The sequence below is a fragment of the Equus przewalskii genome, unplaced genomic scaffold (genome assembly GCF_037783145.1).
Source record: "Equus przewalskii isolate Varuska unplaced genomic scaffold, EquPr2 ChrUn-13, whole genome shotgun sequence".
Classification (NCBI taxonomy): Eukaryota; Metazoa; Chordata; class Mammalia; order Perissodactyla; family Equidae; genus Equus; species Equus przewalskii.
In genome coordinates, this window is record NW_027228750.1 from 1966571 (window position 1) to 1993296 (window position 26726).

General features: G+C 38.9%; 1 protein-coding gene across 4 annotated transcripts in view; it reads left to right on the plus strand.

Moving 5' to 3' along the window:
• SPAG17 (sperm associated antigen 17) overlaps nt 1-26726 on the plus strand; it is a 209587-nt gene that overhangs the window by 67724 nt on the left and 115137 nt on the right. For 3 of the 4 annotated variants that reach the window (XR_011536707.1, XM_008526615.2, XM_070607663.1), the window contains exons 5-15: nt 6175-6361; nt 7676-7870; nt 9564-9745; nt 14099-14260; nt 15406-15478; nt 15692-15804; nt 19334-19471; nt 19600-19713; nt 20320-20470; nt 23248-23475; nt 23573-23791. Coding sequence is in view for 3 of the 4 variants with exons in the window: in XM_008526615.2 (XP_008524837.2) it covers nt 6175-6361; nt 7676-7870; nt 9564-9745; nt 14099-14260; nt 15406-15478; nt 15692-15804; nt 19334-19471; nt 19600-19713; nt 20320-20470; nt 23248-23475; nt 23573-23791 (1762 nt within the window). In the remaining variant the exon portion in view is untranslated. The remainder of the gene's footprint in view (nt 1-6174; nt 6362-7675; nt 7871-9563; nt 9746-14098; nt 14261-15405; nt 15479-15691; nt 15805-19333; nt 19472-19599; nt 19714-20319; nt 20471-23247; nt 23476-23572; nt 23792-26726) is intronic. The other variant, XM_070607664.1, reaches the window with a different exon arrangement.

Below are 26726 nucleotides of genomic sequence, written 5' to 3' on the forward strand. Positions count from 1 at the left end.
GGTTGTTGCTATGACAAAAGCCTTCCACTGCTATGTAGCTTAACTGGTTAAGAAGTCTCTGTGCCTACCCAAGGCCATCTCACAGTGAGAGGCATCCAGATGCTTTTTGAACACACTGCATTTTAAGGAAAATGTACTCTAAAACAAACTTGACTCTCCCTTCATATGCTAGGGCATGTGTGCTCCCCAAACATAGTGGAGAGAGGGGCCTTTTGGACACACCTCTCCTAAATTTTTGTCTTGAATTGTCCAGAGTTCCCTCCGTTCTTTAAGTTGTGAGCAGATGACCATAGAATGGGAACATGCATGCTATGTTATCCAGAAACAAGAAAGGCCAAAGAAAAGGTCAGCGTGAACAAATTTTAGTTTATGATTTAGGAGGGGGTCACTTTTGCTGAATGCTCAGCTAACCTAGCTGACTCCCTGCCACCAAATCCCAAGACATAAACCTGTAGGTGGGAGGGGGCCTACTCAGAATATGGGAGAATAGAGGAAAAAGGAAAAAGATAGGAGGTGATTTTCCTATGATTGGGGCTTGATTGAAAAGGGTGTTTTGCCTTTGGACCAAAGTAGAATTGTAGGGGCCAAGTAGCCAATCACCGTCCAGAACCAGAGAGGCAAAGGAACCGTCCTGGCTCAGCTCAAGTATGGAGGGTGGGAGGAGTGAGGAGCAGCCTGAGTAGAGGAGAGGAGCAGGTAGACTGCCATTGGAGCCAGCCATAGGAGAGTAGAAAGGCCGAGAAGGGCAAGGAACATGATCAGAAATCCACCGAGGACTTCTCTGCCTAGATCTGGCACCCGGAGGACCCAGATGCTTCTATTCACTTCTGTTCTCTACCATGTAGTTTCTCTGCACCAGGAAAGTGCATCACAGTTACTCTACCTGGGAAATTCGTTATATATTAATACTTCTTGAAATCTTACCAGTTGAAGATACATCATTGTTAAATGGAAAATTCAAAGCACTGAGTTATATAGAGAGAACAATAACAATTATGTAAAAATGATGCAGAAACATAATCTGAAAGAATGCATTAAATATCTTCTCTCATCTTCTCTAGGTGTAGAAATATGGTGATTTTTGTAAGTTCTTTATATTGTTTCCAGTTTTTCAATAATAATGATTTTTATAATTTAAAAACTTATTTAAACAAGTGAATCAGGATTTATAAGTATTTTAAAAATACTTTTGTGAAAGTGAGGGAGGTAGATATCGATAATTTCAGTGTTAATGGAAATTAGTTTAAAAGATGCTTTTCTCTAATCTGTCAAGTTTGACCTTACGAAGGAAATGCAAAGGGAAAAAGAGAAAGAAGAGGGCACTGAGCGGAAAGAGTAGCTGAAGGAGAGAGGCACTAAACAGAAGAGCACCAGCAAGGATTATTCAGCCCCTAGAAAGACAGAGAAGAGGGAGGGCAGACAGGCTGGAAAAGAAGGTGCAAGAGCGTCAAAGACTGAGACTAGCGGCAGAACCATAGAAATAAAATGAGTTTAAGGTGTGAGATCAAACCACCTTGTGTCTTTACCACAGCTGTTTGTCTGAGGGCAAATCGTGTGTCTTAATTTATACTATGGAAATAAAATTACCCAACTTGCAGGTTTCTTTGCAAGAACGAATTAAAGATGATGAATATGTCTGGAAAGCACGTATCTCACTATATCACTAAGTCTCTGCTACTAGAATTTGCGGCTTATTTTGAACTTTTGATTGTGATCAGCCCTCCCCTCTAGTATCCCATGAAACATCACAGAAGAAAGGGCTCAGGGAGTTCCTGACTTTATATAACTCCAGCCTTGCTAAAGAGGCTCCAGAGGAATGAGAGCTACATGGCTGCACAGGCCCTCATACCCGACCTGGGAGAACCTGCAGGGGTAGCGGGCCCTTTTACTGTTCTACCAGGAAAAGAAAAAAATGTTTTCTTAAATTGCCACTGTATTCAGCAATGTTTTTTGTAATGATGGAATAAATGAATGAATATGTAAATGAATAAATGTTTATTCTTCCGGAAAACTTTAAAATAATTTAACCTGGGGCCAGCCTGGTGGCATAGTGGTTAAGTTTGCACACTCTGCTTCGGCAGCCTGGGGTTTGCAGGTTTGGGTCCTGGGCACGGACCTAGCACCACTCGTTAAGCCACACTGTGATGACATCTCACATAAAAAAATAGAGGGAGGTTGGCACAGATGTTAGCTCAGTGACAATCTTCCTCACCAAAAAAAAAAAAAAAAAAAAAAGATTACAGGAAAATACACTGACTGTTAAAAAAAGAAAAGGAATAATTTAACCTGAAACAGTTTCTTCTTCTCAGTTCCAAAGATCATCCTGAGATTTTACTTAAAATTGCAGTTGTGGAAGTTTCTGTCGGATTTTGATGGCAGAGTTGGGACTTCTCTGTGGCCAGCATAGCTGTCCACCAAGTTGCTGTGCAGGAGTGTTTCAGTTTAGTGCATTTGCTGTGATCCAAGTTGTGGCTGTTAGAGGGCCTGCATGAGTCTGGCTGGTGCCTCTGAGCTAATTAGACTCACAGGCACCGATTTGTGCTCTAGTTTCATTTTAAATTAACAATCTCAAAATTTCCAATAAGCTCTCAACACTGGCAGAGAGTTCTACCATATTTCTTCAATAAGCGTGAGCCTCCACTTTCTGAGATGATTCACATTATCTTCTCTATCCAAAACCTCCTACTTTGTACCTGCCCATTCTCAGTTGATAACTTAGGCTCATCTTTTGCTTGAAAAAACTGAAGCGTTCCCTCAACACCATCAAGACCTCTCTCTTTCTTGCATCCACACCCAGCCACCCGTCCCCTCCTTGCTGCTCTTGTTAAATTGAGAAATTGTTTTTCCTCCTATCAAGGTCCAGTTATTGACACATTCTCTTGATCTTATCCCATCTTGCATCCTCAAGGACGTTAGTCTCTCCCGTATCTTCAATGTCTCCCTCTCTGCTGGATCATTCCATCAGCCTGCAAACACAACATCTCCTGACTTGACAAACCTGCATAGCTTGACCTCATCCTCCCCTTCCACCCACTTATCCATTGTACAACTTGGAGCCCTGGTTCCCCTTCACAACCAAACTTCTCAAAACATTTGTCCACCTAAGCAGTCACCGTATTGTTACTGCCTCCCTGTTTGCTGCCTCCACACTGACTGCTCTCATTAATGTCACCTATAATTGCCAATACTTGTCTTTTTGCCTTCTTCGGTCCCTCGGTTCTCTGGCTTTCCACTGTATATTTTTTCCTACCTTTTTAGTCACTTCTCTATCTCCTTTGCTGACATCTCCTCCCATATCCAGTCGGTAAGTTTTGGAGTTTCCGGCATGATCCAAGGCTCAATTCTGATATTTTTCAAAACTCTTACCCAAAGGGATCTCATCTCTTCCCATTCATATATAATTAACCACTATGTAAGTGTTACCTACACCTGAATTTGTAACTCTAGCCAAATCTCCCTTCTCAGAAGAGAACGTGTTTATTCAACTGCCTCCCTGAGATCTCAGGGGTGTCTCAGATTTAACAGGATCACTCTGAGTAGTCTGCCCACCTAAGTAAAAACCATTTCTCGGCCCAACTTCTCTGTCTCTATAAGTGGCACCATCAACTACCCTGTTGCTCAAACTAAATCCAGGGCATTATCTTTGTTGTTGCCTCCTTAATCACTCCTCATCTCTAATCTTTCGACCTCTGTAATTTCAGTATCCAAAGTAGGTCTCAAATCCATCTGCAGACAGTCCTCCACTGACGATGATTCAGCTTAACAATGTTTTGACTTTACAATTGTGTGAAAGCAATATGCAATCAGTAAAAATCAAATTTTGAATTTGGGTCTTTTCCTAGGCTAGCAATGTGCAGTATGATGCTCTCTCGTGAGGCTGGGCAGTGGCAGCAAGTCCTCAGCTCCCCATCAGCCACGCGATCATGAGGGTAAACAACTGATACACTTATGACCATTCTACACCCCTACAACCATTCTGTTTTTCACTTTCAGTGCTGTATTCAATAAATTACTAGAGATATTCAACACCTTATTGTAAAATAGGCTTTGTGTTAGATGATTTTACCCAATTGTGGGCTGATGTAATTGTTCTGAGCGCAATTAAGGTAGGCTAGACTAAGCTATGATGTTCAGGAGGTTGGGTGTATTATATGCATTGTTGATTTAATGATATTTTCAATTTACGATGGGTTTATCTGGATGTGACCCATCACAAGTTGAGGAAGATCTGTACTTTTCTCCACTCTGCCAACACCTTAATCTGAGTCACTATTAAGTTTTATCTGGACCATTGCTAGAGATTCCCAGCTGGTCTACTGGTTTCCTATCTTGCAAAATCATAGTACTCTTCTGCTTAAAACCTTTATGGTCTTCCCATTGCATTTTTAATAAAATGTAAACTTGTCAACCCCACCTCCAAAGCCCTGGACCACCTGGCCCATGCCATACCTCCCCACCTCATCTTGGGCCCCTCTCTCCCTTGCCCACTATCCTGCCATACTCACCTCCTTTCAGTTCCTTGACCATACCTGTCTCCTTTATGACTCAGGGCCTTCACGCGCACACTTCATTCTTTCCCTGCTTCTCACATGGATGACGACTGGTTTCTCAGGTCTTCACTCAAATCACCTCCACAGAGAGGTCTTCCATCACCAACTGACTAGACAGGTCTCCTCAATTGTGTGTCTATTGCTACATGGGGTTTTATCCTTCATAGCGTTCATGAAAATTTGTAGTTATATTTTTGTCTATTTATGTGCTTTTTTCTCTTTCTTCCCTAGTTGGCTAGATGCTTAAGGGGACAAAGCCCAGTCCTATTTTATGCACCAATTTATATCTGATGCAGAAAGAAATACTGGGGGTTTTCAGTCCTCTGTACCTTGCCTGTGCACTCCTTCCTGTCTCCGCCCAAAGCTATTCGTGACATCTGCAGCCTCCGCTGATGTTTCCCTGTGCTGCTGAGGAGCAGGTGCTGGGGCAGCAGTTTCCCCACCACTAGAGCCGCAGGTGTTAGCATGCATGGAGAATCCACGTGCACCTCTCACACTTCCTCTGGGTTCTCTGAGCCCTCAACATCCAGAAGCCCCATGGAGTAAGAAAACACTCCTCTCCCCTTCTGTGTTACATCCGGTTAGCTGGGTGCCAAAGCAACCCTCCTTGTCTCTAATGTCTTAGAACAGAGGTTTTCAAATTTAATTTCATGACCTCAGGAAAATACAGAGCCCCCGATGTTGCCACAATAATTTGTTTAGTTATTTTTGTTTCCCATTTTGATGAGAATGGAAAAAATAAATAATACAAGCATTTGCTGGATCTTCTGTATGGCCACCTTATAATACAATACTAACACATCATTTCAATGAACACAGCCTATTTGTATTATAAACACATGAGTCAAAAGCATAATTCCATTGTGAAATAATGCGCAAAGCTTTAGGCAATTGTTTGAAAAAAACTCTTGGGAAAATTGAGTCTTTACATGGTTTATGGCAATCTAAGCATGCTCCAGAGTACTGTGTAAAGAATTAGCATTGCCAACTGATGTTATGTGTTGATCCTTTCTTTGAATGTATCAAATAGCAACCATTGATTGTGTCTATACATTTTTAAGTAGCATTATAATTTGTTAGTGCTAGAGTCCCGAAAGAATCTTTTAAAGTTTAAAAATAGTCAATACACTACTAAAACTATGAAAAACTTTATCAAGAAGATTTTAGAGAAAACTGCACTTTCTGTTTTCCTTTTTATTTAAAATTTTTGTTTTGTTTTATTAACACCCCACCTTTCTCTAAGACTCAGACAGAGACTTCTCAGGGTTGGGCTACTCCATAAACCTAAGTTCCTGCTGTCACAATGTCCTCAGAATCCTCCACTTGCCCTGCCCCCTGATGACTGAGGTAGTTTATTAGGCCACACTTGGCTCTTCTTCAGGATGAGTTCCCTTCCAAAGACTGTTTGTGTGAACAGTCTCCTAGCATCCACCCCTCCAAGCCTCATGCACTGATGTGCGTTATCACAACAGGGTCAACCTGAGACCTCTACTATCCTGGCCTGGAGAATGAATAAATGAGTACATGGGTGACTGAATGAAATAAGGAATTAATTCACCTGACAATAGAAAGGCCATTGCTTTCTCCCTGTATGATTTGGAGAAAAAGTATTCTCTCTTTCCAGGTGACAGAAGACAAATTTAAGACTGAAAAGGATAAAGGGAAAGCGAAATCTCCCAAGGAAAAGAAGCCCTCAGGTACCAAGGTTGTCAAAGGAAAGGGAAAGGATCAGCCTGAGGCAAACACAACAGTGAAAAAGGCCACTCAGTTAAAACAGAGGGGAGAAGAAGACGACGCCAAACGTTACATTGGTCAGTAAGATGCTCCTTGCCGTAGCTACCTTTCACTTCTTGCCTTATGATCTGCAAAGTAACTTGAGAAATCATTCCACCAACTACGCTTAATCTTCCCCAACCTTTTCACTCTTTATAAAACCGTAAATCACGTACTACCCGTGATACCCTAATAGAAAAATGTTTTTATTTGCAATTCATTTGTTTTCAACAAATATTTAGTTAGTGTCTTGCTATAGGCGCATTTACATAGAAGAAATGAAGGATGAAATAATGAACTTACTGCCTTGGTGGGAACATTTTTAAAAAGGCAGAGTAAAAAGTGGTTATCGTCATGAGTGGAATACAGTGGTAATAATATCAGACTGCTTAATTTGGGACCCATGCAGAGCACATAGCTTCCAGACCTCAACTTCTCTCACTATTAGTTTGTCTTAGATGGAGTAAGTAGAATTTTCTTTCATTTTATATTATGATATAAAAGTGATTCAACTTAGGCAGCTATGAGTAATTCGTTGCCTTCCCATGAACCCAAGTGGAGCTGTCTGTTGTTGTTTGCAACGTATTTAAATGAGATAGCAGGCCTCACTTCCTTTACTAGTTTGACTCTCCTGGTATATTTCTGCTGTGAATGCACTAGACTTGGAAGCAATGATATTATGGATTCCATGGGCAAGATCAATACTGATGTGCTTAGTGATAGAAGAAAAATCATTACTTGAAAATTAAGTTTGTGCATCTATTGCATTATTTTTAAATTGATCTTAATGGACTATTGTGGGATGTAAGTTTTCGTGTACCATCTATTCTCAATAGTTGTTACATAAACCATACTCAGCCTTCACACTTATTGACATAAATACACAGAATAGTTTAGTAGGGAGCATGTCCATATTCAATATTTCCCTCTCCTGTAAACACCTTAACTTATAAAATACCACAAAGCTGCAGCTACTCGTAATTCGGGAGTAAAGCCAGATGTTGCTCAAAAGAGATTAGAACCAAAAAAAATTATAGCCTAAACTTTTTTTCAACAAAATCCCTAGAACACATTTTCCATGACCACAGGCCCTGTATATGTTTGTCCTCCTATTACGCCTATGTCTCATTTGCAAAAGTGATTTAATATTTTGTAAAATGGCCACAGCCTTCTCTCTGCAAGGGCAATAATGAAAACCAGTCAACATGACTGCATTCCAGCCAACTGGACTGTTTTTGGCAAGCCAGAGGACTTGTAAACGCATGCATAATGTATATAGCCATTGAACAGGCTGTGTGCAACCTGTTCTCTTTTAAAATGACGGCTGCTCTCCTTTATGGTATTTTGAACAGATGATGAGCCAGATGATGGTGCCCAACATTACATTATAGTTGTGGGCTTCAATGATCCTCAGCTATTAGCGATTATGACTGAGCTTGGCATTCCCATAAGCAGCGTGATTAAAATATCTTCAGAGAATTATGAACCTCTGCAGGCGCACCTGGCAGCAGTTAGCCAGCAGCAGGAAGTTTCTCTTCAGCCAGAAGGTATGCAGTCTGCTTCACAACTTACTGAATCCTTCAGTATTACCCAGCATCCTTAAAGTACAAATACAGCGTTCTGTCCAAAACATAGTCATACAATACGTACATTATTAAATCCTTTCAAGACTTTGATTTGCTATTTAGTCTGCTTGCACCGGCCAGGTGTTGTAAATTTTGCAAATTAAAATCATACTCTGTATTTATATCCCTGTGTAGCCACAGAGAAGATAGACTGCGGGTCAGAAGACTTGGTTATGCACCTACATTTCTCAGGCATATTTGATCTGTAGCTTTTACCCAAAGCATGGCTGCATGGATCAACTGTAGATAATCTGCTGTTCCGGAAGCTACAGTCACCAAATGGTCCAAGGGAGGTTATAGCCTTGGGTGCTTGCTCTGCTTTGCTACTTGCTTATCGTGATAAATCAGAGAGGACATTTTGTCTTCTGAGCCTTAGACTGGGACGTGGTGGGATGAAGTCCCAACCACACTACCTTTCAGCCATTTGGAACCTCCAGGTCTTCATCGAAAGGAATTGTGCTAGACTACATCTGTGGGAAGAGACCAAAAAGCCACTGTACACTTTAGGTAGTAGAACTGGGATTCAGTTTAAGCCTGTGTGACCTAGAATCTCTTTCTGCCACATGCTGGTGCTTTTATTGTTATTTATTAATAATATCATTTCACAGTGTTTAGAACCTACACAACCACATCCCAATTTCCTTAACACTACATTTTTAAAATTGCTGTTAGAAATTAGAAATCACTACCACTGATAATAATAATAGCTGCCATTTATTGGGCACATGCCTTGGAACTAGGCTCAATGCTGAGGGCTTTAAGTGCACTGATTCATGTAGTTTCCACAACCCTTGGAAGTATGTTTTGTTATTTCAGTTTTACCAAAAAGAACTCTCATCCTCAAGGCAGTCATTAAGTAAAAGAGTTGAGATTCAAACCCAGCTACTCCTGACTATCTCAAAGGATAGTTATACATTAATAATTTATTATTGAAGCCAGTGAGAAAATGCTGCATAAGCTCCAACCATAGTCTCTCTATAAAAAAAATTTAATATATAAAAATAAAATTATGGAAAAATAGACTTTACAATAAAATTTTGAGATCTTAGTAGCAAAACCTATTTATTTCAGGCAAATATTCAAGTGTAACTTTACAGAAAACTATTATTTTGCAGTCACAGCACAAATGCCCAGAGAAGCCTATAGCTATTTTAATGTGACCAAAAGATAACTGAAGCATAAATCGTTGATCCAGTTTGTTTTTAGCCATGTGGGAAGGAGAACTGGATCAAATGCATTTATAACCAGTTAAGCAGCAAACAGACATTAAAATGATCAAAAAATGATTTGGCAGAAAAACTGCTCCACATGCAATCTAAGAGTGATGGAAATATTGAATATACATATAAATGTGTGACCTTATCATAATCTTTCTGGTCCTCAACTATAAAGTGAAAGAGTAGAAAGCTCATATTTCGTATCAATTTCAGAAGTAAAATCCTCTGATTTGATAATTGTATAGTCTAGATCCAAAATCTTCTCAAAATTATATTTCTTTATTTGCATTTTCTGGTTCTATACTGTATTGCAATACATAAGACTCGCCAAGTATCCTTAAAAGTAGGAAGAAATCCAACACTCTCATTTTGTAATATAAACATATTGCTCTTATTAGATATAGAAGCTGAAAAATTGAAGAATGAGAATACCATAAAAGAACTTGAAATTTTCTGGAAGTACTTGGAACCAATCCTGAATAATGAGAAACCTGAAACAAATCTCTTTGATGTTGCTCGTCTTGAATACATGGTCAAGGAAGATGGCTTTCCTTCTGACTGGTCAGACAGTGGGATGATGGTTAGTATATGCATAGTGAGAGTAAGTATATGCATTAGTGAGAGTGAGCGGTTTGAACACGTGACACTGTGGTTCCATTTACCCCATTCATTCATTCCACAGATATTTATTGGTCACTGACTACAGACAAGGCTTTGTGCTAAACTCTTTATCTTCAAGACAACGACATTGAATGCCCAGTAATGGTTATAGCCTAATTCTTTAGCTTTTGTGTGTGAATTAATGACAAAGAATAAGATGTAGATAAACAATGATATTTCTTTTATTTGGTGACATATGGCTTTGTTTCATACATTCATGTTTTGTTTAGTAATGTTCTAGGCAGTAGAGTCTTAAGATATAATATATTAATTGTGGAAACAGTAAATTTTGTAGCTGGTGGAATTATTTTGTCTTTTTGAAATGTGTATATATCATTTCGAAACATTGTTCTTCTAGGCCCCTGCTTTTATTGCCCAAATCGCATTTTTAATATATTTGGCCAAAGAAGTCTATCCTAACAAGATGGCTTGACCCCAGCCCAGCAATTAGCAGGCATTTCCTAAGGGCATTTATTGGCTGCCATTGAGGAGTTCCTGCCATTGAGGAGCTTGCAGACAGGCAAGACCAAACCCATGGAAAAGAGAAGCAGAGTTCAAGAGGCCATATATCTAGGTGCTCAGTTATGTGAAACACACTCTCCGTTTCCTATTAATTCAGAAAAAGAAGAAATGGGATGCTTTTAAAAGTATCAAATGCTAGATACATGAAGATGTATTTAGAAAGAAGGTTGAGTGACTACTTATCACACTCTGTGTTGGGAAAGATATCCAGGCATCCTTGTTACAAAAAACCTCTCAGATCTCTTTCTGGTTGACTCCCTGTCCCAACAAACAGGGCCCCGGGAGTGTTGATCCTCACAGAGCAATATATTTCAGCATCAAGGGAGCTGAACGAACTGAAAGCAGAGTACTGGGGAGGGACCACCTCAAGTGAGTTCTCTGAAGGGAGCTGGGCAAAGCAGGGTAGAGGAGGTGGATGGGTGTCTGTGCACAGTTCCTGTGGGTAGCTGCCAAAAAAATGAACTGACTATCTAAGAGGAGATTAGATCAAAGCCTGGAACAGGCTTTCTGAGCCAAAGGGTAGGCTGCCCATGGCCATTGGGTGGAGCCTGGACATTTCTCACTATGAGAGACCCTGATTCAATCACCTTGAGATGGACGTGCACTTGGTGAAGTAAGTGAAAACACTGAGGAGGGAGGCCCAGATTTGACTTGAAGGATGGGCAAGATTTGAATAAGTAACCATGGATAGATGAGTCTGAGTTATAAAGACTGTCAATATAAGGCATTAGATGTCACTAGATAGAAACAGAACTTTAAGTGTGATACTTTGCCAATAGTAAGAATAAATATCAGCCTTGTCCTGTAAATAGGAAATGAAGCTGAACACAGAAAAGCTGTAGATAAATATGGAGCTTGTTCTAGGCAAAACTGGCTACTCCAGACTCCCTTTGCTTTGCATCTTCCTGCCTCTTCATCTAGATAGCTTTATCTTGCCTGCTTTATCTTTTACTCTCTTGTTTCCTAAACCTAAGCTCCAAAAAGAATCCACTGCCATCTGTCCTTGACTGCTTCGAGTTAAATTGGGTCAATATGTTTCCCCATCCCAGGGATACTGGCATTCCAAGTAATATAGTACAGTCGTGTGTTGCTGAACGACAGGGATAGGTTCTGAGAAATGCGTCCTTAGGTGATTTTGTCATTGTGCAAACATCATAGAGGGTACTTACACAAACCTAGATGGTATAGCCTACTACACACCTGGCTATATGGTACTAATCTTATGGGACCACTGTTGTATTTGTGACCCGTCACTGACCAAAACGTCATGTGACACATAACTGTACTATGAATATTTTATCCTGTTTTATTGGAATTCTAGATTATGCCCCCAAAATATGAGATATGTTTGGGGAAAAGGCGATTTCCCTGGGATCCTGAAAATCCCACCTCAAAGCCAGCCTTCTACTGTTTCTCTTCAATAGATGAACTTTTCCCCCAAACATAAAATCCATGTCACATCCACAAATTTGCGTTTTGGAGAAACAGTCCTCCTCTCATTTGGGCCAAGTTCTAGCTGCATACCCTGTAAAGAACTTGTATACATCTTTGGTTCAATAGGGCACAGGAGATTCCAGCCATACAATTCCTGAACCATAATTCAGAGGAGGCAATAAAAAGAGTTTTCTAAGGCAGCCTCAAACGTAGTACCTTTTTTCTTCTGCTGTAACTAGGGCTCCCTTCTATGTGTCTTATTTACTCCCCAAGCATAGTCTGAGAAGAGCTGAAATGTATTGAGCCTGAGGTAGAGTACGTTCCACTGCATCATCAGTACATTGGTGTGAACAGCAAGGCACACGGTCAGAGCTTCAGATAACCCAGCACCATTCCCATCATCCTGTCTCCTACTCCAGTGTCCACAATTTTCCGTTCATCACAAGATTTTAATCACTCCATTTTTAAAGCAAGTGAATGTGGCTATATTTTACTTTTTTAAAATGTAGAGTGGAAGAATTTAAATGGCAAAGTACAAAAAATTTGTTTTATGTTAAAAATGTGATCAGCTTGGTTGACATCCTAATTATGGTAGAATATTCTTGACTTCAGAACTAGAAAATGTCTAGGGTGTCTAGTTGGGCTGAAGGTAACTGTCAGGAATGAAAACATTCAGCTGCCTAAGGAGCCATTTAGGGCTGTGCTTCCCAGTGGACACACTGAGCTCCTATCAATCAATTTGCAAATATTTATTGCACGTCTTCATGCCAGGGCTGTGGTCTGGGTCCAACTGAAGACATCTTTTAGAGCCCAAGTGTGCCTCTACAAGGTACAGTTTGTGAGTGAATGACCCAGCATTGAAGATGATGAGGAAAGAGAGCCTTAAAAACACTTCAGTAACAGAGTTGGGTCCCGGAAGAAAAGGCCATTGGATTTAATATGGAAGACAGGTTCATTTTAAATTTAGGATCACGTTAGAAATGTCAAAGTAATAAATCTACATCTAGTAGAAATAGACTAAATACATGGTGCAGATACATGATGTTATATTCTCAGCTCTATCTATAAGCTGGTAATGGCCTCCTATTCAAGGCAGGAGCCAGCCAAGGAGTCTTCTTCCTCTCTGGAAGCAGGAAAGCATTAATACCTTTTGCTGCAAACAAGCAGACTGTATTTCTGCTGAACCAGGGTAACGAAAGCTTTGCAGCAAATAAATGCCCATCAAGAAGTGCTAACTGCTCATGGAAGACATTTGCAACATCTCAAGCTAAGACCTTGGTTGCTGAAAAAATTTTCTGGCTTTTAGCATGTGATTTGCTGTTTGATCTAAAAATGAATTAACTAGTTAAGCTAAGGGACCACTGGGCAGAAGTTTTACTGTATTTCTTATAAATACAAACGAAAACCAAAAATATGTTTCTATGCCAGAATTTGGGCAAAGAATACCAGGTTGAAGCTTAACTGAAGAATGCTCAGCCTTTGAGTGGGCACAGGAAGCCCAGATTGACAGCTGTGCTATGAAGATGGGCCGAGCTAGGCGCTTCCCTGGACTCCTGCCACACTGTGATTCACTGCCCCCCTCCCCCCTCCCCCCCCACCAAGAAGCTATCTCACCCTACCTTACCTCTTCAACTCAGACATAGCATGAGCCTATTTAGTCCTTCTTTGCTTGCAGGCAGACAGACCCAGTGATAAGTGCTTTTCCACTTCTGGAAATGAAAGCCCAGGTAATAGGAGATATCTGATCTAGAACTTGCTTTCCAGCTCATAAAACTTGTGGGTATTACAGAAGTAGTAGTTATCAGGATTTCTTAGGCTTTTTTCCCTAAAGGAAGCACAGGTAACAGGAAAGAAGAGAGACAAGGAGGAAAGGAAGAATACTGATTGCACATATACTGCGGCATACTTGAGCAGGGATTTCCACCGTGCTTCTTGCACAGCCGAGCAAGTAATCATCCATAGCTTGTCTTGGGCTGAGGCTATCACAATTACCTACCTAATGTGTGTTGTTCAGAAACTAGGACATCAGAATACGGCTGTACTGCTAAAACTAATGAATAGAGTGTTTTTCACTTAGTTCAAGTATTAATTAGACTCTGATAATACTGGGCAGCCATAAGGCCCTCCCAAGGGAACAGTCTGCAGTGTAGTGAAGAAGAAGGGCAAGAAATGTGCGGTCCCCATGGCTGGGATTCAGTGAGTGGGGGCAAGGCTTCCCTGGAAAAAGTGAAAGCTTTAGCTGTTAAGAGAGATACAAACCATATGTCCGATTCCAACAATATGATACTACTAACTAATTTAATTCTCTCACCTGTAGCTGGAATTGGGCACCGACATTTTTGAAAATATTGCCTGTTTGATGTACGACAGCCTGGATTGGAAAAGGCAGCACCGGCACTATTTAGAAAGCATGCAGCTTATTAATGTCCCACAAGTGGTTAACGAGAAGCCTATCTTAGAAGCTGTAGCCATTGCTGAGGTAGGCACGTGCTTCAGTCTCTTTAATGGGCTGAATGATTAACTGAACAGCTTAATTTTCATGTTCACAAAACATATGAAGAAAAAATGGCATAAATTCTTGTAGCAAGGTACCACTTCCTGCTGGGATTTAATGGGTGAGGGTGGGAACGAGGAAAGGCCCCCAGGCCTAGCATTAAAGGGCACCTATGTGGTGGAGGCTTTACGAAGCTTCCCGACTACCTGCCACATTCAGAGCTGATAACAGAACTCACTTTTCAGCCTATCATGCAATAAATAACATCTGGAACAAGGAAGGCTATTGATAAATTCATCACAATGTTTATTTAGCGCCTACCATGTGCTAGCACTGTGCAAGGTACTGGCAATATATTAATGAACAAGGCTCAGCCCCTGTCCTCCTCATTGAGATTAACTTTTAAAGGGGATGGCAGTCAAGTCAACAGTGGTTTCAACATAGCATGATGAGTGCTAGGAGAACAGTCAGCTCAGATTGTAGTAGAAGCAGTAAAACATGGCGCCTAACCTGATCTGGAGAGGATCAGCCTGGGTAGGTGCTGTGGTGAAGGCTGAATGTGAATTCCCTAGGGGAAAGCCTGCTGGGGGAAAAGGGACACAGGGATATTCTCAAGAAAGGGGCAAAGACATGCAAAGATATGGAGGTCAAAGGAAAGAAGTGTTACAGCACCAGCGAGGACCATGGGGTAGGTCAGTGCTCCCAGCCGGTACATGCAAAGTGGAGAACAGCAACACGAACTAGAGCTGGAGAGGCGGGAGCAAGAATGTCCTTTGGTGCTGAGTTAAAGAGTTGGGTTTTATCCTGAAGGCGATGCGGAACCATTGAATGATTCTAAGAGGGAGAATGGTGTGATTCTGAGTCACTCAAGGAGGAAAAACTTTTTGGCTCTCGGTAGCTCATCTCCCCATCCTTTTCCTGGCAATTCATCAGTGGGCTCTGTTAGGAAAATCTTAAAAAGTGTCCACACCCATTAACTTCTTTCCTTCCTCAGACAAACCCTTTTATTTGTGGTGTGAACATAATCATACAATCTCAGCATCATGTCAGATCCCTTCACACCAACGTGTGGTGAAAGCATCTCTCAGTTGAATATCTCAGTTGTTTCTTTTTAATTATTCTTCTTTTAGGCTCCACAAGCTGCTGCTCCAACCCCTGGGAAGAAGAAAGCACAAAATGAAGAACGGCAAGCCCCAACATCAGGCATGTATGAAACCCATCGCTGGAGGATCAACACCAGGAGCTGGTGCTCTAGGGAATAATGACTGTCTTTGATATTGCTTGCAGATATGCCTCCACCTACCCATCTTACATTTATTCGTTCATGGTCATAGTTTGAATTTATGGATGAAATTTTGATAGAAGAAATGGAGAACACGTTCTTAATCGAACAATGATATTTTGTATATTTTGCAGTGCCTTTTGTCATCACAACTGAAGCAGACATGAGATATTACAATGATTTGCTGAATCCGATTCCAGAAGAATTCATTTCTGTGCCCCTGATACTGCACTGTATGCTGGAACAGGTAGGCAGATACATTCTGAGGACTTTTTCCCAAATGAGTAAGCTTGAGTCAGTCACTTCATCTCTCTCTGCTTCCGTATTTTTTAAACTATTTTAAAATTACACTTGCAATGCCTGAATGCATTCTCCTTTACAACGATTAGAATATTTTAGATAAAACCCACGTTTGCTTTGATCCTCAGCTTCAATCCCGTTTCTTTTGCTATGTGCTGGAACAGTTTATGTAACATTCCCTCAGGTTTGGGTAGATGTGTCCTTAAAACTCTCTGTGTCTTGTGTTGTTTTCATGGAAGACAAAGAGGAGACAGACAGGTGGATGGGGTGGTTAATGGTCTTTAACTATCTTTAAAATTTCTTTTATACTTGTAGATTTAATCAGATTTTTCTATTTTTGAATCCAATTCTAGTCATTATTCTTTATATAAATATATCTACTTTATTTGCATTTTCAGTATCATATAAAGTTCTTTATTCATTTATGTGCATTTTTAAATTTTCTCTTTGTCTATGTTCCTTTTCTACTACTGATGTTATTTATTTGTGCCATCTCTTTTCTTGATCATATATGTTGATGGTATATCTATTGTATTGGTCTTTTCAAAGAACCATCATTTTGTTTCACTGATCAACTCCTTTTTACTTTTCATTTTATTAATTTCTTCGTTTATCTTTATTATTTCCTTCTTTCTACTTTCCTTGGATTTATTTTGCATTTCATTTTAATTGAAAGCTTACTTCATTTATTTTCAGTCCTTTTTGCTTTACTTAAGGCTATATATTTCCTTTTGAGTATTTCTTTGGCTGTGCCCTGATGCTTTCAATGTATTCAGATCTAAATCTTTTGTTTTAATTTCCACTGTTTATTGTCAATTTCTAATTTTATTGCGTTATGGTCAGTAAATATGGGCAAACAGTAAACATGCATGTCAAAAATGTTTTTCAATTTCCTGGGCTTCCTGTGTGACCTAATGTACATGGTCAATTCTTGTGTGTGTGAAAAGAGTTTGTTATTAATTAACTCATTTAATTCTTAGAACAACTCTATGAGGAATTATTTTTATTCCCTATTTTAAAGATAAGAAAACTGAGACATGAAAAGGTTAAGTAACTTTTCCAAGTAGTAAGTGGAAGAAAATGCTTTTGAGCCTGGTCAATCTGAGTGGAAAAGTATTTTGATGGTATTGTTCCATTGTCGTCTTCTTTCTAATGTTGCTAATGAGAAGTCTGATGTCAATCTGCTACTTTTTCCGTTGTAGGTAATCTATTTTTCCTTTCTGGCAACTTTTAGAGTTTTCTCTTTATAATTGGTAACACAAGGCTATGTCTCAGTATGGCTTTATTTGTTTTATTATTGTCATTAATGGTCTCAGGATTATAATCTTGTTTCTGATCACATTCTGAGTAAAATCAAAATTCTGTATACTGGTCCATAAAGACTAAAAATATGGTTCTGGGCTGTATCTATCATCTCATCTCCTGCCCCCCACCTGACACACACACCACACACGCGCACACACACACACACACACACTTATTAGTCATCATCTAAATAGGCCTTCTGGTTTTTCCTCAAATATGCTACCTCAATTCTACTACAACTTCTCTTCCTAGAGAGTTTTGCTCTTACATGTCTGCCTGGTGGATCCTCCTTGTCATTCAGTCCCCAGTGGAAGTGGTATTCCTTTGATAGGCTTTCTCTGACCACCTGATCTAAAGAAGGCCCATAACAACACAGAGCGCTCTCTACCACGTCACCTTGTTTTATTTTCTTAGTAACAACTGCTCTTTTAAAAGTGTATTTATTTGCTTTGTGCTTCACTTTCCTTCTCTCACTGGAATGTAAGCTCCATGCAAGCAGGGACTTAATCTAGTCTTTCTCATTGCTGTATGCTCAGTGCGCAATAACCACACCTAACCCACAGTAGACATATGCATTTGTTGAACTAAATTATATCTTCAGATATCATTTCTTCTATTGATTTATCCTAATTAGTATTAGATGGATATTGGAATTTCTGGTTTTCCTCCTTGTCTTTTAAATTTTCTTTCAATTTTATCCATTTGGGAGTGCCAGGTTAATTTCCAACTAATTCATTCTTCAGTGGAGTCCAGCCTGCTACTGAAGTTTTGTTTCAGCAATAATGTTTTTAATTCATAAATTCTCTAATTTGTTTTTTAATTCTCTAATTTGTTTTTAACTGTCAATTATTGTTCTTATTTCTTGGATGTAACACATTCCTTTTTTTTTCAGAACATTTAGTTGTTTATTTTTAAGTCCTTTTCAGACTCTATCATCTCTGTTACCTCTAGTATACATTTTTATGTTTTGTTGACTGCTTTGGTTTTCTACCCAATTAGGTAAGCACACTTATATTTGCCTTTAATTACCCCAGAAGGTTTTGGAAGACCAATAGTTTCATTATATCGATAAATTTTTAAAAGCTCAAAAGCCCTATGGGGTTTGCAGTATCATCGTTTTATTTATTTTAGTCTTTCTTATTGTATTCAACTCAACTCAAAGCAGCAAACATTTATTAACCATGTACTATATTCCAGGCACCAAAGGGGACAGTTCATGAGCTCAGTGCCTGACACTTAGAAGGCACCCAATAACAGATGCATGTTGGCTGAATAAATGCTTAATAATAAGGGGATTAAAAAATTGAAACATAAGAGGAATGGGATGGGATTTTGCAGGTTGGGATGTTAGAGTTTAACATTTCAGGGATGAGATAGTTTTTGAGAAATGCTGTGGAAGCATGTGGAATACCGAGGATGATTGTGAGAGTTAAGGTGGAGAGAAAAACTGTAAATTAGGTGCTATCTTGATTATGTTTCGACTTCTTTTGTTTACCACATAAAATTGAACAAGGCATTTAATCTTTCTAGACCTCACTTTCCCCAAGTAAAGAGACTGTTACCCTTTACTGATCTCACCATCTATAGCTTTTCTATCTCAAAGAAAGAATGAGGACTTGACCTGAAGCCCTGTTCTTCCCACTCAGTAGCCTTGGGCTTGAGCCAGTCACCTAACTTCACTCAACCTAGTTACTTCCTCTGTAAAGTGGAATATGGTATCTACTCCACAATATTGCTGTAAGGCTTAAATGAGATACAGTATGTGAAGATGTCCACACACAGTACTTGGCATGTGGTAGGCACTCACTAAATATTCATTACATCCAAGTTATGTGAGCACAGTTTTGAGTGCTTTGAGAGAAAGAGCAAATCATTGAGAAAAAAATTATATTATATCATTATTTTTATTTCTACCATAGTAAATTTTCTTATTTACTATTTGTATTTTGTGTTACCTATTTGTGTTATCAAAAGTATACCTACTTTAATGCATGGATTGTAAACATTTTTCCTTTTATTTTGGTAATCACTGGTAATTACACTGCCACTTTGTGCAATTGCCATACTTTTTAGTGGAAACTGCCTTGATTTTTCTAAAAACAGTGGATGTGCATGAATATCAGTAAAGAGCTGACCATTAAACTGATCCTCCCAACCCTTTATTTCAACAGGTTGTAGCAACTGAAGAAGACCTTGTCCCACCCAGTCTGGTGGAGCCGCCTCCCAGAGCAGATGGGTTGGACCACAGAATTGCAGCTCACATTGTATCCATCCTACCCTCTCTCTGTCTCACGGAGAAGGAGAAAAAGGTTGGATGGGCTGAGATATCAAAGAGTATGCATGCATTGCAGGGCCGGATGGGGAAAAAAAAAGAGTATGCATGCTTAGAAAAAGTATGGATTCTCTCTTTAAATCAATATTATTTCAATTTAAATAGAATCTCCAGGAAATATTTTTGTCTGAAGAAGAAAATGAAAGCAAAGCAGTGCCCAAAGGTCCTCTCCTACTGAACTATCACGACACTCTGGCCCACAAGAAGTACTCACTGAAGGTAATAGTAACCAGGTTACTCGGAGGGTATTTGATGCAAGAAAGTCCATTTGTAATTATTCAACTCAAGAAATCTTAATTAGATAGCTTTACCAATGCTAATTAAAAGTAATGTACAAAATGGATACCTGCTTGCAAAGTGAGATCTCGGAAAATGGAGATGGATAAGGGAGAAATTACGTCAGCAAAGAAAACTTGCCTAATTATGAGGTCTAATGAACCATTAAATTGATTGTCACTACATCAAATTTACATTAAAATGTTATAATTATTTGCTTTAAATATCTGCTAATATGAAAAGCTAGTGGAGGCCAGAAAAGAATCTCAGAAGGGAGAGATGAATATATATGAGACTTCGGCAGTTTGTCGCCGTGAATGAAGAATTTGTCATTTCTTTGCACCAGGAACCTCTGGCAAAGTGAGAACTAGCGTTTTTTTTTTTTTGACCTTCAGCAAAATACCAACAGTTTGTCTTCCCCAATTACCATTGATTTCCCCTGTTCCCAAATAATGAGAACGAAAGTATCATGTTTTGCCTTCTCCATATGCATAAGGCACTTGACAGCTTACTTTAATGTCTTCTGTCATGTTGCTCTTTTTTCATCAGGACCCAAAGAATTTCGACCCAGTTCAAATTGAGCAGGAGATGCAGTCCAAGTTGCCACTGTGGGAATTCCTTGAATTCCCTCTGCCCCCGCCATGGAACAGCACTAAACGTCTAGCTACAATTCATGAGCTCATGCACTTTTGTACAAATGGTGAGTACATTGCTTTGTCTTAGCTTAAACTCATTCATTTATGGTCACATGTGCCTCTTAATGTTACACCCCTATTTGCAAAAAGTATTTTGATTAGTGAAAGACCTTTCAGAGACTGAGCTGGGTATTTTGATTGACTGCTATTTTCTTATCTTGAAAAATAATGCCGTTAGCAATAGTTTGATAGGTATGATACATAAGCTTCTTCATTTGATGCACTGGGTTTTCTTTCTACTGTGTTTCCACAGCAAGAATAATCCCCTTCTTCCCTCTTTCTCCTCGCTCAACCCCAACCCCACCTGCCCTCAGTGACATCATTGGAGATGATGTCGTAATCCCCATCCTAGTTTAGAGGACAGATTAGAGGGCCCCCTGTCGGTGCTGTTCTGAGAGTGTGTTGATTCAAGTTAACCTCTCACAATGGGAAGGGCCGTTTTATGCTTTTTGAAGACCGTGGAAGGAGGGGTCATTAAGCGTATTTAAAATCAGCGTCTCATTGCAGAGTTCCCTGGGATTGTATGATAGAGACAATCATTTCCTAAAACAAAGACTGTGTCCACTTCAGACAGTATCACACATATTCCTACTGATAAGAAGGAATATGAAATTCCATAGATAATGTTCTTTGACAAGAAAGCATTGGACCTAGAAAAGAGAAGAGCGTGCGCAGATCTTCCTTCTCATTTCATTTCTAACTCTAAGCAAATTACAAAATACTTTTATCTCGAGGTTTTTTTCATTTTAAGTAGGCTTAGTTAAAATTTTTTATACTGTCGTGCCAACACCTCATGGAAATGTGGGGTCCAGCCTCCTGGGCCTGGGTGTGTCACATTTGTCCCAACATCCCTGGGAACACCTGTCCTTTGCCTACATCCTGCCACGCTCCACTTCTCCTTCTGCCTTTGGCTGGGATTCCATCCTCTCTCCACCTCAGTTGGACACATAGCACAGGATTCTTGTTTCTGTTGCTGTCACTGAAGCTTCACACATATTCCACTTACATGTCCCTGCCTACCGCTTGTTCCTCCTGCCTCTCCTTCCTCTTTTCTCTCTCAGTACCTCATACTTAATAGGTCCAAAACCAGACTCTGGATTTTCCTGAAATTTGTCCATTCACAGTCCTCCTTATTTCAGTAAATGGCAACAATTTTCTACCAAAACCATGGAGTCATTGCTGGTTCCTGTTTTTTTCTTACTGTGCCATGACCAGTCCCACCACATCCCTCACTGCCATCCCAGCCCAGTCCACCATCACTTCTCACTTGGACTATTTCAGTAGCTTCCCAATTGGTCTACCTTTTGACCTATAGTCTTTTTGTTGCGCAATAACTGGAACGGCCCTTCTGGGATAATAGTCAAATCATGTGCCTTCTCAGCTCAAAACCCTCTAGTGGTCACCCGTTCATTCGGGGTAACATCTAAACTGTTCCTTCTCAGACTTTTTCAGCTCATCGCCTACCAAGCTCTATTGTTTCACTCCACTCTATCTTCATTGGCCTCACTGTGATTCCTTGAACATGTCAATCACACCCCTGCCTCAGGATCTTTGCACTTTCTGTTTCCCCTGCCTTCATCACTTTTCTCCCAGATGTCCATATGGCTTGCTCTCCCACTTCTTTCACATTTCTGCCTAATTGTTCACAGGGGTTTTATCTGGCTACCTTATATAAAATAGAAGCCCCTCCTCAGCCATTATTACTTTTTATCACCTCTCCTAGCTTTATTCTTCTTTTCATCTCTGATATAGTGTACACTCATCTGTTGACTGTCTGTTTCCAACCGCTGGAGTGGACACTCCATTAGATCGGGAGTTCACTGCTTTGTTCACTGCTGGGGTCCCAGCTTTTATGAGTCACTGACATCTAGTAGGTGCTCAAAAAACATTTGTGAAATAAATGAATGAGCAAACTTTCCCTAAGTCTGTAACTTTTACCTCTTCCCTGTCTCTCTTCTGAATTTCCCCATGTTTTTTCCAAAAGGAACCCTCCTGCTGCCCTCATCTCTGTTGGAGAGAAAGTGGAGGTGACCTCTGAACCATTGATCTACCACAATCATTTCATTTTTCCTCACCAAATTCCATGATTATTTGTTAATGCCTATCTCCTACCCCTCTACTTTGGAGTTCACAAATGCAAGAACCAAATCTTGTCTTTGAATCTTAGGCAGCTATGACAAGGCCTAATACATAGAAAACAAAAATGAGTGAGTGAGTGAACAGATGAATAAATGCTATAAAAGAATAAATACACAGATGCATAGAGTCCATCGAAGGCTGATAACCTTTGAAGTGCAAATTATGGAAAGTACCACACCGATTCATTGCAGGAAAGAGGCCTTTTTTGAGCCTGAAGGAATAGGAAAATCTACTGAATATCACAGCCTATATTAGACACACCTGAATAATTTTTGTTTTAAATTACAACAGCAGAAAAAGGTGCTTTTGTTTAAAAATGATAAGTTTTAAACATACTCCACAGATATGATACCCTGGAAAGTCCATGAGAATTAATCTGGGCACCTAATATTGATTAAGCTATGAAGGAGTTCGAGAGCTTTATCTTGATAAATTATATCTTGATTATTTAACTTTTCTTATTATTAGGTACCTTTGATATTTGTTGCAGAATTGTGGAGCCCATGTTTAAGATCAGGTCAGCACCCATTATGGCGTGACTCCTTTGTCATTCTAGTGGACAACCCCTTGGTTCCCCACTGTCAGCCCTATGCTATGTGGTAATAAGACCATTCTTAGCCTCATGGGTCCTGCTTTCTTACAGAAGTCTTGAGCTGGAATGAAGTAGAACGAGCCTTCAAAGTGTTTACTTTTGAGAGCCTGAAACTCTCTACAGTTGATGAAAAAGGGAAACTAAAGCCTGCTCGGATGATGTATGGGACTGATTGTGAGATGTTCAACATACCATGGGACAACCCTGCCAGATTTGCTAAACAGATAAGGCAACAATACATCACGAAAATGAACACCCAAGAGGTCAAACAGAAAACAGGTATACTGCATGGAGGGAAAAAATGGCATTCTTCCATCTTATGATTCTTGATTTTTTTCTAGTATTTTATCTCATGGATCCTTTTTACACTGACTAGATACTGAAACCAAAGACAGAATTTTGTTTGTGGATCAGAATATGCCAGTGTCTGTGCAAGATGATGAGAGCAGTAAAGAACCTTCAGACCCTAGTCAGGCTGATGCTAGCAATATGCAGCATTCTGACTCGAATAATAAGAAATCCTTAGACCCTGATGATAGAGAGCTGTCAGAGCAGGACAACAGCTTGAAGACTCAGCTCCAATCTGAGCCTTTGGGTAAGTAAATGTGTGTGTGTGTGTATGTGTGTAGTCGCTACTATAGAATGTATAAAACAAAAAATGATTCAAGATTCATTATTTAAATTTAAACACCTCCCTATTTAAATTGAAAAACTGTTTCATATCTAAGTTTATTTGGTTAATTAAACTTTGTTACTGAATGTTGTTATTCAGTAAGTTCTCCTTATTTCAACCTTTGTTTTTCAAAATATCCTAAGGGCTCTTAGTCCATTCTTACCTTAGTAAATGTAGTGCAGTGAACATAATTGAAACCTTCATTGTTAGTATTTCACAACATTATTGTGATTCTATGCAAAAATTATGAAAAATTACTGCAATAACATAATGAGCTGCCCAGTACAGAGCTTAATACACAATCAATGCTCAATGAACATCGATTCCCTTCCTCTACTCCTTGTAGCTCAGATAATTACTCTCATTCTAGAATTTAGCATCTGAAATATTGTTATATTAGGAGGTATAGAAACATAGAAGAATATTAGGCTAAATTTTTATTGTGCTGTCTTACACAATCTCCCGTCTGTGACACAACTATCAGATTAATTACATAAAATACTGCTCTGTTATTTCCCTGCTTATAACCTTCCATGGCTCCCTACTACCTGCAAAATCAAACCCGACTCCTTGGCTGCTTTACGTGCTTCTCCAATAGCACCAAATTACTTTCCCAAGACTCTTTCCGCTTTTTCCATTTTGCCTACTCATCCCATGAACTAGCCAAACAGAATCAGGCCCTGTTTCCTCTACACAGCCTACTCATTTCAATCTCTGCACCTTTCCCCCACAATACCCTCCATGTGGAGTTCTCTTTTTGATTATGATTAGGTTTCTGTGGCACTTCCATGAAGCTTTGTTAGATATGTCCATCTGGAAATGCCTCCCTTAGCATTCCCATGATCATAATTAATCTACTCTTCTTTCATGGCATTAGTTATCATTTCCTACTATTTATTACAATTATCCATATGCCTATAGTAAAGCCTCCATAGTACTATAGCTTCTTAGAGGTCATGAGTATGTTTATCTTAAAAATATTAACCATACATTGGACCATAAAATAAGTCTCAACAAATTTTCACAGGATCAAAACCACTGTGGTATGTTCTCACACCACAGTGAAATTATGGTAGAGATCAATTACAAAAAGATAATGAGAAAACCCCCAAATTTTCAAAACTGACAAATACACTTCTATATAATAGCTAGGTCAAAGAAAAAATCACAATAGAAACTGGCAAATATTTTGAACTGAATGATAATGAAAATACTAAATATCAAAATTTGTAGAATACAGTTAAAGCAAGAGATACTCAGAAGTTTACAACTTGAAATGAATACATTTTTAAAAGAAAACTAAAAATTAATTAGCTAAACATCAACCTCAAGTAGTTAGATAAAGATGAATAAATAAATCCAAATAAAGTAAAAGGAAGAAAATAAGAGAAATTAAAGACAGAAAATATAGATGCAATAAGGAAGAACAAATAATACAAAAACTTGATTATTTGGAAAGACTTTTAAAATTGATAAATATTTTTAACAAGCCAATCACAGAAAAGAGAACCATGAATAACCATATTAGGAATAAAACCATATCCGGAATGAAAATCATCAGGAATAAAGAAATAGACTTCCCTCTGGTCCTACAGAAATTTAAAAGACAGTAAGAGGATATAAACAATATTATTCCACTAAATCTAAAAATGAAATGAGCATATTACTAGAAAAGGAGAACTTACCAACAATGACTCAAGAGAAATAGAAAACCTGAATAGTCTTGTAACCATTTAAATAAATTAAATCAATAATTAAAAATCTTCTCAAATAGGGCATGCCAAGCCCAAATGATCTCATTGACTAGTGATAACAAACACTCCAAAAAGAAATAATTCTAATCTTAACAAAAATTATTCCGAGAAATAAAAAAAGGGTATCCTCCCCTACTCATTTTATGAGGGATAGTACAACAAAAGAAAATTATAAATCAAACTCATTCATGAACACAGATGCAAAAATCCTAAATAAAACATAAGTAAACTAGGGGCCAGCCCCTTCACATAGCAGTTAAGTTGCACATTCCGCTTTGTCGGCCCAGGGTTCACCAGTTCAGATCCCTGGCACAGACCTACACACTGCTTATCAAGCCATGCTGTGGTGGCATCCCACATATAAAATAGAGGGAGATGCGCACTTATGTTAGCTCAGGGCCAGTCTTCCTCAGCAAAAAGAGGAGGATTGGCAGTGGATGGGCTAATCTTCCTCAAAAAAAGGAAAAAAGTAAACTGATCTAGCAATATATAAAATGATAAGAATACATCACAAAAAAGTCGTTTTTGTAACAGGAATAGAAGATAAAAACATATTCTAAAAATCAATATAATGTATCAATTATCACATTAATGAGAAAAATATGACATAATCATCTCAGATGCAGAAAAATCACCTAAAATTCTATAGCAATTTATGAATAAAAGATAGCAAGCTAGCAATAGAAGGAAAATTCCTCTACCATATAAAGGTTATTTTTAAATTACTACAATGGACATTATATATCAATATGAGAAGTTTAAAATTTCCCTTGAGATCAGGAGGCTATCCACTAGAAACACTTGTATTCAATATTACATTGGAGATGCTAGCCAACTCAGTAAGACAAGAAAAAGAGAGAACAGTATAAAGTTTTAAAAGGAAGAAACAAAACTGCTATTATTTGTAAATATTGTGCGTGTACAAAACCCAAAATAATCCACACACAAAAAATCAGGATGGATATGAAAGTTTAATAAGGAAGTTGTGATTATGAAAAGACACATAAAAGATGTCTGGAGTGCTAGGACTTTTCTTTATTATTATTCATTGTACCAAGAATTTATATTCTATGCACTCTTCTGTATGTGTTCTACTTCAAAAT